This window comes from Rana temporaria, chromosome 4 (assembly GCF_905171775.1).
Source record: "Rana temporaria chromosome 4, aRanTem1.1, whole genome shotgun sequence".
Classification (NCBI taxonomy): Eukaryota; Metazoa; Chordata; class Amphibia; order Anura; family Ranidae; genus Rana; species Rana temporaria.
The window spans coordinates 338,151,672-338,164,979 of NC_053492.1; the positions used below are offsets into that span (position 1 = coordinate 338,151,672).

The 13,308-nt window shown below is 45.0% G+C and overlaps 1 protein-coding gene across 2 annotated transcripts in view; it reads left to right on the forward strand.

The window, feature by feature from the left end:
• MAP4K3 (mitogen-activated protein kinase kinase kinase kinase 3) overlaps positions 1-13,308 on the forward strand; it is an 831,592-nt gene that overhangs the window by 544,949 nt on the left and 273,335 nt on the right. For both annotated transcript variants that reach the window (XM_040350750.1, XM_040350751.1), the window contains one exon: positions 2,003-2,045. In XM_040350750.1, coding sequence (XP_040206684.1) covers positions 2,003-2,045 — 43 coding nt within the window. The remainder of the gene's footprint in view (positions 1-2,002; positions 2,046-13,308) is intronic.

Consider the following 13,308-nt stretch of genomic DNA (forward strand, 5'->3'; position numbering starts at 1 on the left):
GCAATTTGGATGTGGTTTGCATATGCTGTGGGTCTAAAATTGTACTGTAATTGCATTGAGGTGAGTTGCATTGATGTGAACAGGTACCATTAAAAACAATGTGATTCCCATAAGCAGAACTCCAGGCAAAGGTTTTGTTTTTGTTGTTTTGCTTTTTTTTTAATCTGCAGTATAAAAATAAGTTAAATGAATACACATGTATACACATCCTACCTGCACCTTGTGTTTTTCCTCTGCTAAGATGTGCATTTATCATGCAGTTTCATGGTGTCAATTGTTGCTCATAATGCATTACTGTTAGTAGTGTGAGGCCTGAAACTTCCTGCTAAGAAACTACATATCTCACAAGCCCTGGGTCTCCCAGTCTATTGTTTATGCAGGTGAAAGCTACACAGTAATTGGATCTGACACAGACACAAACAGAGCATTTACAGACACACAGAGAGCTCCAATGCAGCTAGAAGATGTTTTCTTATTACATTACCACTTACACTTTTGTGATGCGACACAGAGCAGATGACACGGCATGCATTGGAAGCTGTGTGACTCAGAACAGGAAGATGTCTTGTCCCTTTCGAAGAACAGGGACAAGCTAGTTGAAGTAATATATGGACAGAATCAATCAACCATGACACTACAAAATCCACTACATGTGAGCCCACCATTACAAGGTAAGTCAAACAAACAGCACAGGAACATAACTACACTACTACAAAGGGTTCTGTGAATTGTCAAGAGAGGTAGACAAACAACGCTACGGTTCTGTGTATGAGAGCCACAGCTCTAATTACCAAAGCCTATCAGAAGTACAGAGTGTGTTATGCTGTCCAGACTGAATAAAAATGCTAATGCTAATGATTTTACAGTGATATCTAAAATGGCATACACCTAAACTATTTTTACATTGCATATTTTTTTTACGAAAATTAGTTCTGCTTTAAATTCAAGGTGCTTGTGTGGGATATGGAAGTTATTGCAGAAAGTTATTGAATAAGTGGATGCAATTGGGTAATAGTCTGCTTACCTAATTTAAAACACATTTTGCTAGTGAAACTGCTGCCGTACATATAATACAGTTGTGCTGTAATTTTAGGCGCATGTCACACTTGCAATCTTGTTACTGGCAGAAACTGACCAGTGACAGGATTGCTAAGAAACATTGAAGACAGTTACTTGCTTCTATGCCTGCCTTTCCTAGTTGGCCAAACAAACAAGGCTTAAAGTGATTGTTAAGTCTCATTTTATAAATAAATAAATAAACATGTTATACTTACCTCCTCTGTGCAGTTGGTTTTGCACAGAGCAGACTGGATCCTCCTCTTCTCGGGTACCTCTTCACTGCTCCTGGCCCCTCCCTCCTATTGAGTGCCCCACAGCCAGCAGCTTGCTAATGGGGCACCACCGAGCCACGTCACAGCTCTGTGTATCCATTTAGACATGTACCCGGGCCCCCGCCCCCTCTCTCCTCTAATTGACTAACTGACTTTGGTTGACAGTAGTGGGAGCCAATGGCATCGCTGCTATGTCTCAAACAATCAGGAGGAGAGTCCTGGGCGGCTAAGACACTTGTGAACATCGCTGGAGAGAGATGGGGCTCAGGTAAGTAATTAGGGGGTGCTGGGGAGGCTGCTACACACAGAAGGTTTTTTTTATCTTAATGCATAGATTGCAATAAGATAGAAAAACTTTTGCCTTTACAACTCCTTTAACTCTATGCTGGTGCCAGAGATTCTGCAGCTTTTCAGAGTGACACTGAGGTATATATATATATATATATATATATATATATATATATATATATATATATTTTGCAGCTTGGAAGCTTTTTTGAAATAATTTGCCAGACCCCAGTCTAACAGAGTTTTTAAAACTACTGCTTTAGAGTACTCATGCCTGTATATGTCTAAAACACTTGGTTTTGAATTGTCATATCCTGTGCTCTTAGGGTCATTCTTTTTTTTTGTTTGTTTCTTTACTTAAATTGTGTGCCTTTCTTTTGCAGTGCTACCATAAAGCCAAAAGTGCCACCACCTTTACCGCCAAAGGTTAGTGTTGTATGTTGGAATTTTGATATTGCTATATTAATGTGTTTTTTTTGTCACATATTTAATATCTACCAATTCTTCACTGTACCACCGAATACAGGGACCATTAACATTCATTGTTTCAAAGAAGCTTGTGTGCCAATATCTTTATCATAAACACACAATAGGGTATGTTTTGGGTGGAGAGTATACACTAATGAAATGGCTGCTTGGATGACATACAGTACAGTAAGGAAAATAATTATTTGACCCCCAGCAGATTTCATCCACTTACAAACAAATGAAGGGTCTATAGTTTTTAATATAGGTGTAGATGATAGAGACAGAATATCAACCAAAAGAAAAAACACATGATACAAATGTTATAAATTGAGTTGCAGTTCGGTGAGTAAAATAAGCATTTGATCCCCAAAGAAAATATATATTCATAGTGAAAAGACCTGGTCTGGGCATGTAGGCCCTTTACAAAATAATCTAGAGTGGGTGACTGCGGACAAAGTGAAGGCAAATTTATTAAATACTTTCTTCAGCTCTGTGTATACAAAGAAGCATTATGGAGCTCAAGTCCATAATGGGGATGGTATTGACACAGCCCCAAATGATCCACAATGGCTAAAAATTGATATGGTCCAGAAATATTTAGACAGAATAAAGGTGGATTAAGCACCTGGACCAGATGGCAATCACCCACAGATTCAAAAAGAATAGAGCTCTGTCATTTCAAAGCCATTGTTTCAAATTTTTAGGGACTCGTTAATGACTGGAATAGTACCACTGGATTGACGTAGGGCCAATGTGGTGCCTGAAAGGTGCAATTTCACCTTTAATCATTATTCCTGACTATTATCTACTTCTCTAATTATAATTATCTTATAGACCGATTCCGTTGCTTTCATACCCAAATATCTCTATGCATAGGAAACAGCGTATATGAATAATTGACACAGAAAAGTTGCTTCGTACACTGTTCAATTTTATTATCCCAGACAGGGTGCTAAATATGCATAAAAGATATTACCGACCATCTTCCGCCAATAAGGGGTACATATCCAAATGACACATTTGCTTTTAACATGAGATGGGTCTTTCTGTATACAAAGTGATGTCTTAAGGTATGGGCAGAATATGTTCCAACAAATGTACTTATCTCTATATACTACAACATAATAAACTACGAGAAAAACCTGTAGCCTGTAAAAAAAAAAAAAGGGGGGGGTTGGCACATTCTTGGGTCACTGTCATTCCTTTAGACTTTATGAGGATGAAGAGGAGGGATCCATAACCCTGTGACCATTTGTCCAATGTTCATATCAAAATGTGATGTTACATGTTTGGGGGAGAGGAGGCTAAACTATGAATCCTTGTTGAGTCTGGTAGAATCCCCACTATATTTTATGTACATCATTATTCCATTTAGCTCACTTAAACAGGATGCAGTGGAAGAAAAGAAAAGCCTACAAAAAGAAGGAAGAAAGGGGAGAGAAGAAAGTAGGGAAGGATAAAACTGGGTGTTGCACCTCTTTCATTTCAGGCATAACTGTATGGATGCCTCATAAGCCTTCAGGACAAATAAGAAGGCCAGTGTGGTGGCCAGAGTTTATGTCAGTTCAGTGTGCGGTACTACACGTCACTGGGCAGACCCCTCCCAGCTCACCTCATGTCCTTGAGTCTGCGCATTCAATCGCATTTGACATCACAAGCGCATTGCGGCTTCTCCGTTCCTGGTCTTCGTCGGCGGTTCCCGCTTACTGTCGCACAGGCCCGGACTGGCCACAGGGCAAATCGGGCATATGCCCGGTGGGCCGCGGCGGCCCACACACGGCCCTCCGTGGGGGGGGGGAGTCACGTCTCCCCAGGGGTGTACCAAGGGGTTGCAGGCCGAGAGGGGACGCCCAGTTTACCCAATAGCAGAGATCCCCCATCAAAGCCAGCTCTGCGTCATCAAAGCTGGTGCCAGAGATTCTGCAGATTCTGCATCATCAAAGCCAGCTCTTACATTTCTCCCCTCCCCCTGCTGCCCGCACGACCAGTTAGAGAAGAGGAGCTGCTTCTACTCCTCCCCCTCCTCTCCTCCTGTATCTGCCCCACCCACTCTCCCCGACAGACACTGTTCTGCTGCCTAAGGGATGTGGGCGGGAAGATTCAAGCTAAAGCCAAACAGAAAGGAAAGATGGAGTCTGATATCCATCCATCCAGTCCCTCCTGCCTCTGAGTGAGTACTGTACACTGATGTAGGGGTGCCCTTCATTCCCTTCTCTCTCTCGTCACCTTTCTTTCTTTCTCTATCCCTCTTATCTATCTATCGTTCTCTCTCCCTTTTATCTATCTATCTTCCCTTTCTTTCTTTCTATCTGTATCTATCTTTCTTTATCTATCTATCTGTTTATCTATCTATCTATCTATCTTCCCTTCTTTCTTTCTTTCTATCTTTATCTATCTTTCTTTATTTATCTATCTATCTTCCATTATTTCTTTCTATCTTTATCTATCTATCTTCCTTCCTTCCCTTCTATCTTTCTTTCTTTATCTATCTTCCTATCTATCTATCTATCTATCTATCTATCTATCTATCTATCCATCCATCCATCTATCTATCTATCTTCCTTCCTTCCCTTCTTTATTTCTATCTTTATCTATCTTTCTATCTATCTATCTTCATTCTATCTTTATCTATCTATCTTTATCTATCTATCTATCTATCTATCTGTCTGTCTGTCTGTCTGTCTGTCTGTCTGTCTATCTATCTATCTATCCACCTTCCTTTCTTTCTATCTATCTTTATCTTTCTATCTATATCTATCTTTCTTTGTATCCATTTCTCTCTCTCTCTCTATTTCTTTATCTCACCCCACATCCCAACATTAACCCCGCTGCGCCCCAACCACCCCCCCCCCCGGGCTGCTCAGTCTAAAATGCCCGGGTCTATTTTTTGTCCCAGTCCGGGCCTGCTGTCGCAGGTAGTATTCAAACCTTTTCGTATCATGTGCAATCTTGCAATTCGTTATGCTTCCTATCCTGCATTTCTTTTGTAAAATAACCTGCGTCTGAGTTATTGTTGCTCATGTTCCAACATCATTCGGCACAGGCTTGGTACATTTGTAACTTCCTCCTGCCAAACATACCATTCATTTGTAAATCCAAGCCACTGTCGGTCGTTGTCTGATATCACTCGCCACAGGCTTCACTGGTTATAAAATTCACTGTCCATGGGGTTGCTGTCTCATCCATTTGGAGATTAGCATGTATTGTTTGTATGGGTTCTTTGGCAGATTGAGGTGGTAATTGGACTCACCTGGTGCCTTGTCTGCACTTTATTAGCCTGGGGGATGGGTGGTTGGTAGGTGCTAGGTTTCACAGCAAGCGGTAGCATACACTCTACAACCAATTCATATCAGATTTGTTCAATACTCCTTACTGCCAATTCGTATCGGATTAATTTCATGCATTTTACAACCGTTTTGTATCAGTCATTTCTCTTTTTAACTGACATTTCTCTTTTTGTCATGTCAAATTTGTGGCTGGTGTGACCCATACCATATGTTCGGTTCCCGCAGTGGAGCTTACAAATTATTCGTACGCACTTCGCGTTCTATTTTTTACACCAAACCACCGTTGTTTTGCCCCATGCACGGCATCACACTACACCTTCCCGATATGTTTCACTCCAGCCACAGCCTGCCGCAAACTCACTCGCATGGCCCACTGTCGCAAATAAGATTTCTTATTACATTCTTTATGTCCTGTCAATATACTACTATTCGTTGTCTCCCATATCGTTCGTTAGTGGCCCCTTCGGAAACCTACGAATCAAACGGACGTTGTCCTTCTACCTTATACTGCTCGCTTAAAGGTACAAACAAACCAGGTGTTTCTATCCTTTCTCAGTAACCCAATTCTTATTGATTGAGACCTTGCAACCATGCAAATCATCTCAGCAGCCTGACACCCTTGTTAAGACCCTTGCAACACATGATCCTTACAAAACGCAAAAATAAAATTAAAAAAAATATATAAAAAACGCAAAAAAAAAAGAAAGAAAAAAAACGTTGCCACCACGCCATCTCGGCCCAGCAACCTGACACCTGTTGAGACCGCTGCAACCATGCAAAATCGTCTCAGCAGCCCGACACCCTTGTTGAGACCCTTGCAAACGCAATACCGTCTCAGCTCAGCAGCCCCACACTCATCGAGACCCTTGCAACCACGCAAAATCATCTCAGCAGCCTGACACCCTTGTTAAGACCCTTGCAACACATGACCCTTACAAAATGCAATATATATATATATATATATATATATATATATAGAAACATGCAAAAAATACGCAAATATATATATATATAAAATTGCAAAAAAAAAAAACTTTGCCACCATGCAATCTCGGCCTAGCAACCTGACACCTGTTGAGACCATTGCAACCACGCAAAATTGTCTCTGCAGCCTGACACCCTTGTTGAGACCCTTGCAAACGCAATACCATCTCAGCAGACCCACACTCATCGAGACCCTTGCAACCATGCAAAATTGTCTCAGCAGCCTGACACCCTTGTTGAGACCCTTGCAAACGCAATACCGTCTCAGCAACCCCACACTCATCGAGACCCTTGCAACCATGCAATACCGGATCACAGGATCCCCAATCTCTCCTCTATGTTATCTTATCAGTACATGTACACAGGATCATTTATAGTCATTTCTAGGCAGTTAAGTTAGAAACCTTCCCAAAAAAAATGGGTTCAGACGGATGTTCAGAGGCATTCGAAACGCCAATGCCTGTAACAGCTTGTAAACACTGCCAGACGCGGTAACTCATGTTTACCAGCATTTCATTCAGTCGTTTTCTTAAAAAAAAAGGAATATTGTCTCAGCAACTTGACACTCATTTGAGACCCTTGCAAAATGTAATATCATCTCAGCTACCTCACACTCGTCTAGACCTTTGCAACCACACAATCTTGTCTCAGCAACCTGACACCCGTTCAAACCTTTGTAGCCATACAAAGTCGTCTTAGCAACCTGACACTCATTCGAGACCATTGCAAACGCAATATCGTCTCAGCAACCTGACACCCATTCAGACCCTTGCAGCCATACAAAGTCGTATTAGCGGCCTGACACTCATTTGAGACCAGTTCAAACATAACATCGTCTCAGCAACCCCTCACTTGTTGAGACCCGTGCAACCACACAATGCCATCTCAAAACAAACCTCATAATCATCAAGACCTTTGCAACCACGCAATATCTTCTCAGCAAACCAGACTGAGACCCTTGCAACCACGCAATACCATCTCAGCAAACCTGACTGAGACCCTTGCAACCATCTTTCCGAATTAGAGCAGCCTCAGCTGCCTCCCAACAGAGAGTATCAGACCACATAATCAAGATACCAGGCTGATGGAAGTCGCCTTGTTTTGCCATATACATCCCAAATCCTCAGGAAGAAATGGCACAAGCTTTTAGTCTTTTGCCCCCTTTTCTTGGCATACTGGCCAGACCACCAAGGCACACTTCAGGTCTATTTATGTTGTAAGTCTTGTTGCGTGTTTATGTGATCCACATCACTCTCGGTCAGAGGGTAACGACCATAAATAAGAAGGCCAGTATGGTGGCCTGAGTTTATGGGAGGAGCCCAGAGGGTATTTAAGCAGCCCATTCACACATGCTCTTTGTCGGTTCAGTGTGTGGTACTACACGTCACTGGGGGCCGACTCTTCCCAGCTCACCTCATGTCCGTGAGTCTGCGCATTCAATCGCATTCGACACCCTCCCGCCCTTCCCTTTTTCAGGGCACTTCTCAGCATATCCTTCTTCAATTAACTAACCATTACTTACCTTGGGTATGCCCCCTTTTCTTGGCATACTGACCAGACCACCAAAGCACACTTCAGGTCTATTTATGTTGTAAGTCTTGTCGCGTGTTTATGTGATCCACATCACTCTCAGTCAGAGGGTAACGACCATAAATATTTATTTATTTTTTAACAGAAAAGTTTATTAGACAATTAGACAGCATTACAGAAAATCAGTTACAGTGTTTAAAGTAGTATGCAGGTCAAGTCATCAATAAGATATTTCCCATCCGGGAGTCACCTTCCAACTAACTTTTAACATTTGCAGGTAAGTCAAGAACCGACTGTGCATAGTAAGCAATTTGTCAGTATCGCTATGGCATCTCCTACATCAGGGCTCAAAATTTCAAGTCCTGAGCTACTAGCCAAGCCACAAGGGTTACTCGCCAACAGTTGCCCCACCCAACCCCTATCATGCCCCACCCTAAACACGCCCTCATAAATCTCATAAAATTACACTTAAATGTTTTATGCAGAATTAGGTTCTAAAAATAAATATTAACAACTTTATCTGTGCCCACCAATGCAGCCTGCCCGTATCCGCCGATGCAGCCTGCCGTGTCCACCGATGCAGCCTGTGCCCATCATGCTGCCTCTGTCCTTCATGTTGTCTGTGTCCATCATGCTGCCTACCTGTGCCCATCATGCTGTCTATATGTGTCCTTCATGCAGAGAAGAGGAAGTTGATTACCGGGTGGATGATGAGCGCACCGAGGAACACCACAGCTTTCATTTCAAATGCCGTGTGTTCCCGCCACTCGCCGTCACATACAGCCCCACCCCCTGGCCTGGGGGAACTTTGATACACGTCACTCTTGATTGGACGGGTGATCTGTCTAGCAAAGTCCCAGGACCAGGGGGCTCTGTGTGGCAGCGAGTGCAGGGAACACACGGCAAATGAAATGAAAGCCGCAAGTGATGTTCCCTGCGCTCTGATGATCCGGCCGAGTGCTCTCCTCTCTTCCCCTCCACCACAAGCACTGGGAGAAGGATTCCCATACAACCCCGCATGCCGGCGATGCTCGCCCCCCAGATTCCCAGGCAGCCCTTTCTCGCCAGCCCTCAAAATGCGAGCAGGCAAGTGGAATTTTTAAGGGCTGCTGTAAAGAGCTTACAATCCAAGGACAGGACACTGTGAAATTTGCACTATTCCCCCATCATCAGTCAGTGCGGACTGGGGAATAAGCAATTGTCTTCTCTTGGCGGGGGATTGATCAACTTGGTACATTCCGCCTGCCCATAAATGGTCAAATCGCGAGACCGGTCACTGCTGCATCCCCTCTGATTGTGCAGGATGACTGGTCTTGTCACCATTTGTGACCTTTCCATGAGGCCAAGTTCACACTATTGCATGTTCAGGGGCGCTGGGACAATCACGTGCCATGTGCAACAAGCAAGAGAAATGTGTCGCTGCTTAACAGATGCATGGGGGGGGCATCAATTTTTTACAGGGCCCCCACGCATCAGCAAAAAGCCCGCATTTGTGCGCATGCACGTGATTTCCTGCGGCATTATTTTTAAAAAGGGTCCCTCTTTTTTGGGGGACTCCATTAAAATACATGGACTGTGCTACCCACAGAACACAGCTGCACAAGTGTGAGCTCAAACCTAATATTCTGTGAGCTCACACCCTGGCGTCATGGGTTCAGCACGGCTGTTCTTTATAACAACACACTAAGCTGTGGCACATACAGGTGACACTGTCATGTAGGAATAGATGGAAATTCTACCAGAAGTCATCTCTTCATACAGGACAGCCTCCTAAATATACAGCAGCCATGTCCATCCAATATGTGTGGCCCCAGTCTTCTCTCTTCTTACCTGATCAATCACACTCTCCAATCCACTCATCCCAACTGCTTCCTCCATGCTCCGACCACGCTCCGCCCACAGCCTGCCAGCAAAGGGGCGGGGTCTGCCCAAACCTAACACATGCTTGAGCAAAGATAGGCGTGGCTGTCGGCTAAGGCCTGCGTTGCCGGGTGAGTGGGTGGGGTGTCGCCATGGATACACGCTAATGAGCGTCTGTTGTGCTAACATTCTGCTGATATGGCGGGCAGATCGGGCGCTCATTGTTGCTGCACCTAGACGTGAGGATACAGAGCGGGGGCACAGCTACAGACGCCTCCCCAGGGTCAGCTTGTGTATTGCTTGTTCTCACACACAGCCCCGTCTCCTCCTAAACCCGCGCCTGTGTGACAGAATGCTGGTCCAATGCTCGGATGCATTCTGTCTATTACAGGCGCGGGGTTAGGAGGAGGCGGGGCTGTGTGTGAGAACGAGCAGAGCAGAGAAAAGTTAAATGTTATGCTATTACAGCGGGCAATACCGCTCGGTGATACCGCGGTCCTTCTCTACCTCCATGCACTCTGCCATAGGCGATCACTGGGAGAAACGATCCCGATCAACAACGGTCGCCGGCGGTGCTCGCCCCCCTTCTGCCAGGCAGCCCAGCTTCTCGCCAGACCTCGTTTTCCACTCGCAAAATGCGAGTAGGCGAGTGGAAAATTTGAGGTCTGTCATACATCATTTAATTGTAGTATAATCATAGGACTAGGGGAGGGGGAGGGAGGGAGGAAGGATGGGGGAGGGGTAGCACCCAGCGGACGGATTACTCAATTGTACTCAAGCCGAGGGGGGTTCAAGATTATCACAAGTATCAATCCAGTGGACCTAGCATTGTCGAACTTCCCCGGACATTGGGGGTTATTTACAAAAGGCAAAATCCACTTTGCACTACAAGTGCACTTGGAAGTGCAGTCGCTCTAGATATCCGGATGACCTTCTTCTGAGAGCTGCTTCAGACTCAGAATTAGAGGGGGATGTGGCGATTGCCAGTCAGACCCTTCAAGAATTTGGTTGGGTGCTGAACTTCCAGAAGTCGTGTTGGTGCCGACTCGGCGCCTGGAATACCTGGGCCTGGTTCTCCTTGGAAGCAAGAGTTTTTCTTCCGGTGGACAAATTGCAAACTCTTCAGGCGGCGGTGAAGCTGTTGGCATCCCGCAGATGGTCGTCACTACGTTTTTGCATACGAGTCCTGGGTCTTATGGTAGCCTCCTTCGAGGCAGTACCGTATGCTAATTTCCACACTCGAGTCTTGCAGAGGGGGATCCTGTCCAAATGGGACAAATCTCCGTTGTCCCTGGATTGTCAGATCTGGGTGAGCCAAATAGTTAGGTCTTCCCTCGTCTGGTGGCTGAGATCTCCGGCCCTTCAGTCCGGGAAGCTGTTCCTTCCCTTTCACTGGACGGTGATCACGACAGACGCCAGCCTGACCGGTTCGGGGGGGGAGTCTGGAGTGTTCGGTCGACATAAGGTCACTGGACGCAGGAAGAATCACGCCTGCCGATCAATGTGCTTGAGCTTCAGGCGATCAGGCATTGCCTCTCCACATTGTCACAGAGGCTACAGGGGTGTCCAATCAGGATCCAGTCGGACAATGCCACAGCAGTGGCGTATGTCAACCATCAAGGGGGAACGAGAAGCTCGGCTGCAGCTTCGGAGGTCGCTCACATCCTGCAGTGGGCAGAGCGGAGCATGCCGGCTCTGTCGGGTGAATATACATTCCGGGCGTAGAAAACTGTCAAACGGATTACCTAAGTCGCCAGATGCTGGACCAGGAGAGTGGTCGCTACACCCAGATGTGTTTCAACTCATTTGCCAAAGATGAGGCACGCCAGTTGTGGATCTCCTAGCTTTTCGACTCAATCGGACGGTGTTGAGGTTTGTGGCCAGGTCAAAAGACGCTCTGGGAAGACGCAACAGACGCGTTGGTGGCTCCGTGGGGGCAGTATCGGCTACTTTAAGCCTCCCCTAAAGCTTCTCCCTCACCTACTTTGCAGGGTGCAGATCAAGGGGATTCCGATGATTCTAATTGCTCCAGTACGCCGACCTAGTGCATCTGGTGGTGGATGCTCCTTGGCGACTACCGATGCAAGAAGACCTTCTGTCGCAAGGTCCCATACTTCATCCTGCTTTACAGTCGCTGGCTTTAACGGCATGGCTAATGAAAGCCAAGTGTTGAGGGACCGAGGCCTGTCTGATTCGGTGATTTCTACCATGTTGGTCATGGAAATCGTCAAACGTGGAAGGCTTACATCTCCATGTGTGAGGAGATGCAGTGGCGTCCCCGTGCTTATTCGGTTTCCAGGATCCAGCTCTTTTTGCAGCATGGAGTGGACCAAAGGCTTGCCTTAAGTACGATTAAGGGGCAGATTTCAGCCTTGGCTGTCTTCTTTCAATGACCCTTGGCAGCTCACTCACTGGTGAGTACGTTTGTGCAAGGGGTTCGACATGCGGTCCGTCCACCGCTTCCTCCGTGGGACTTAAATTTGTTCTTCTCAGTACTTCAGGAATCGCCGTTTGAAAACATTATAGAGATTCCCTTGTTGACGCTCTCTCAGAAAGTAAACACTAACATTAGTGTTTACTCATAGCTGATTTTCATAAAAAGAACCTCTAATACATATATCAATCCTATCCAAACACGTGATCAAAAACATGTGAAGGTTAAGACGCAATTAAAGACTGCAAAGCAATCGGATCAAAGCTAATTAAGACCTGCTGTAGTGGAGGTCGTGAAGACCTTCTGTTTTTAAACTGGTTGCAGGTACTAAAAAGATGTATTAAAAGGAGTAGACTAAAAATAATAATAGAGACATGGTGATAAAAAACACAAGGCAGATATTACATGTAATTGCATATACAGTGCCTTGCGAAAGTATTCAGCCCCCTTGAACTTTGCTACCTTTTGCCACATTTCAGGCTTCAAACATAAAGATATAAAACTGTATTTTTGTTTGAAGAATCAACAAGTGCGACACAATCATGAAGTGAAGCGAAATTTATTGGATATTTCAAACTTTTTTAACAAATAAAAAACTGAAAAATTGGGCGTGCAAAATTATTCAGCCCCTTTACTTTCAGTGCAGCAAACTCTCCAGAAGTTCAGTGAGGATCTCTGAATGATCCAATGTTGACCTAAATGACTAATGATGATAAATAGAATCCACCTGTGTGTAATCAAGTCTCCGTATGAATGCACCTGCACTGTGATAGTCTCAGAGGTCCGTTTAAAGTGCAGAGAGCATCATGAAGAACAAGGAACACACCAGGCAGGTCCGAGATACTGTTGTGGAGACGTTTAAAGCCGGATTTGGATACAAAAAGATTTCCCAAGCTTTAAACATCCCAAGGAGCACTGTGCAAGCGATAATATTGAAATGGAAGGAGTATCAGACCACTGCAAATCTACGAAGACCTGGCCGTCTCCCCATAAACTTTCAGCTCATACAAGGAGAAGACTGATCAGAGATGCAGCCAAGAGGCCCATGATCACTCTGGATGAACTGCAGAGATCTACAGCTGAGGTGGGAGACTGTCCATAGGACAACAATCAGTCGTATACTGCA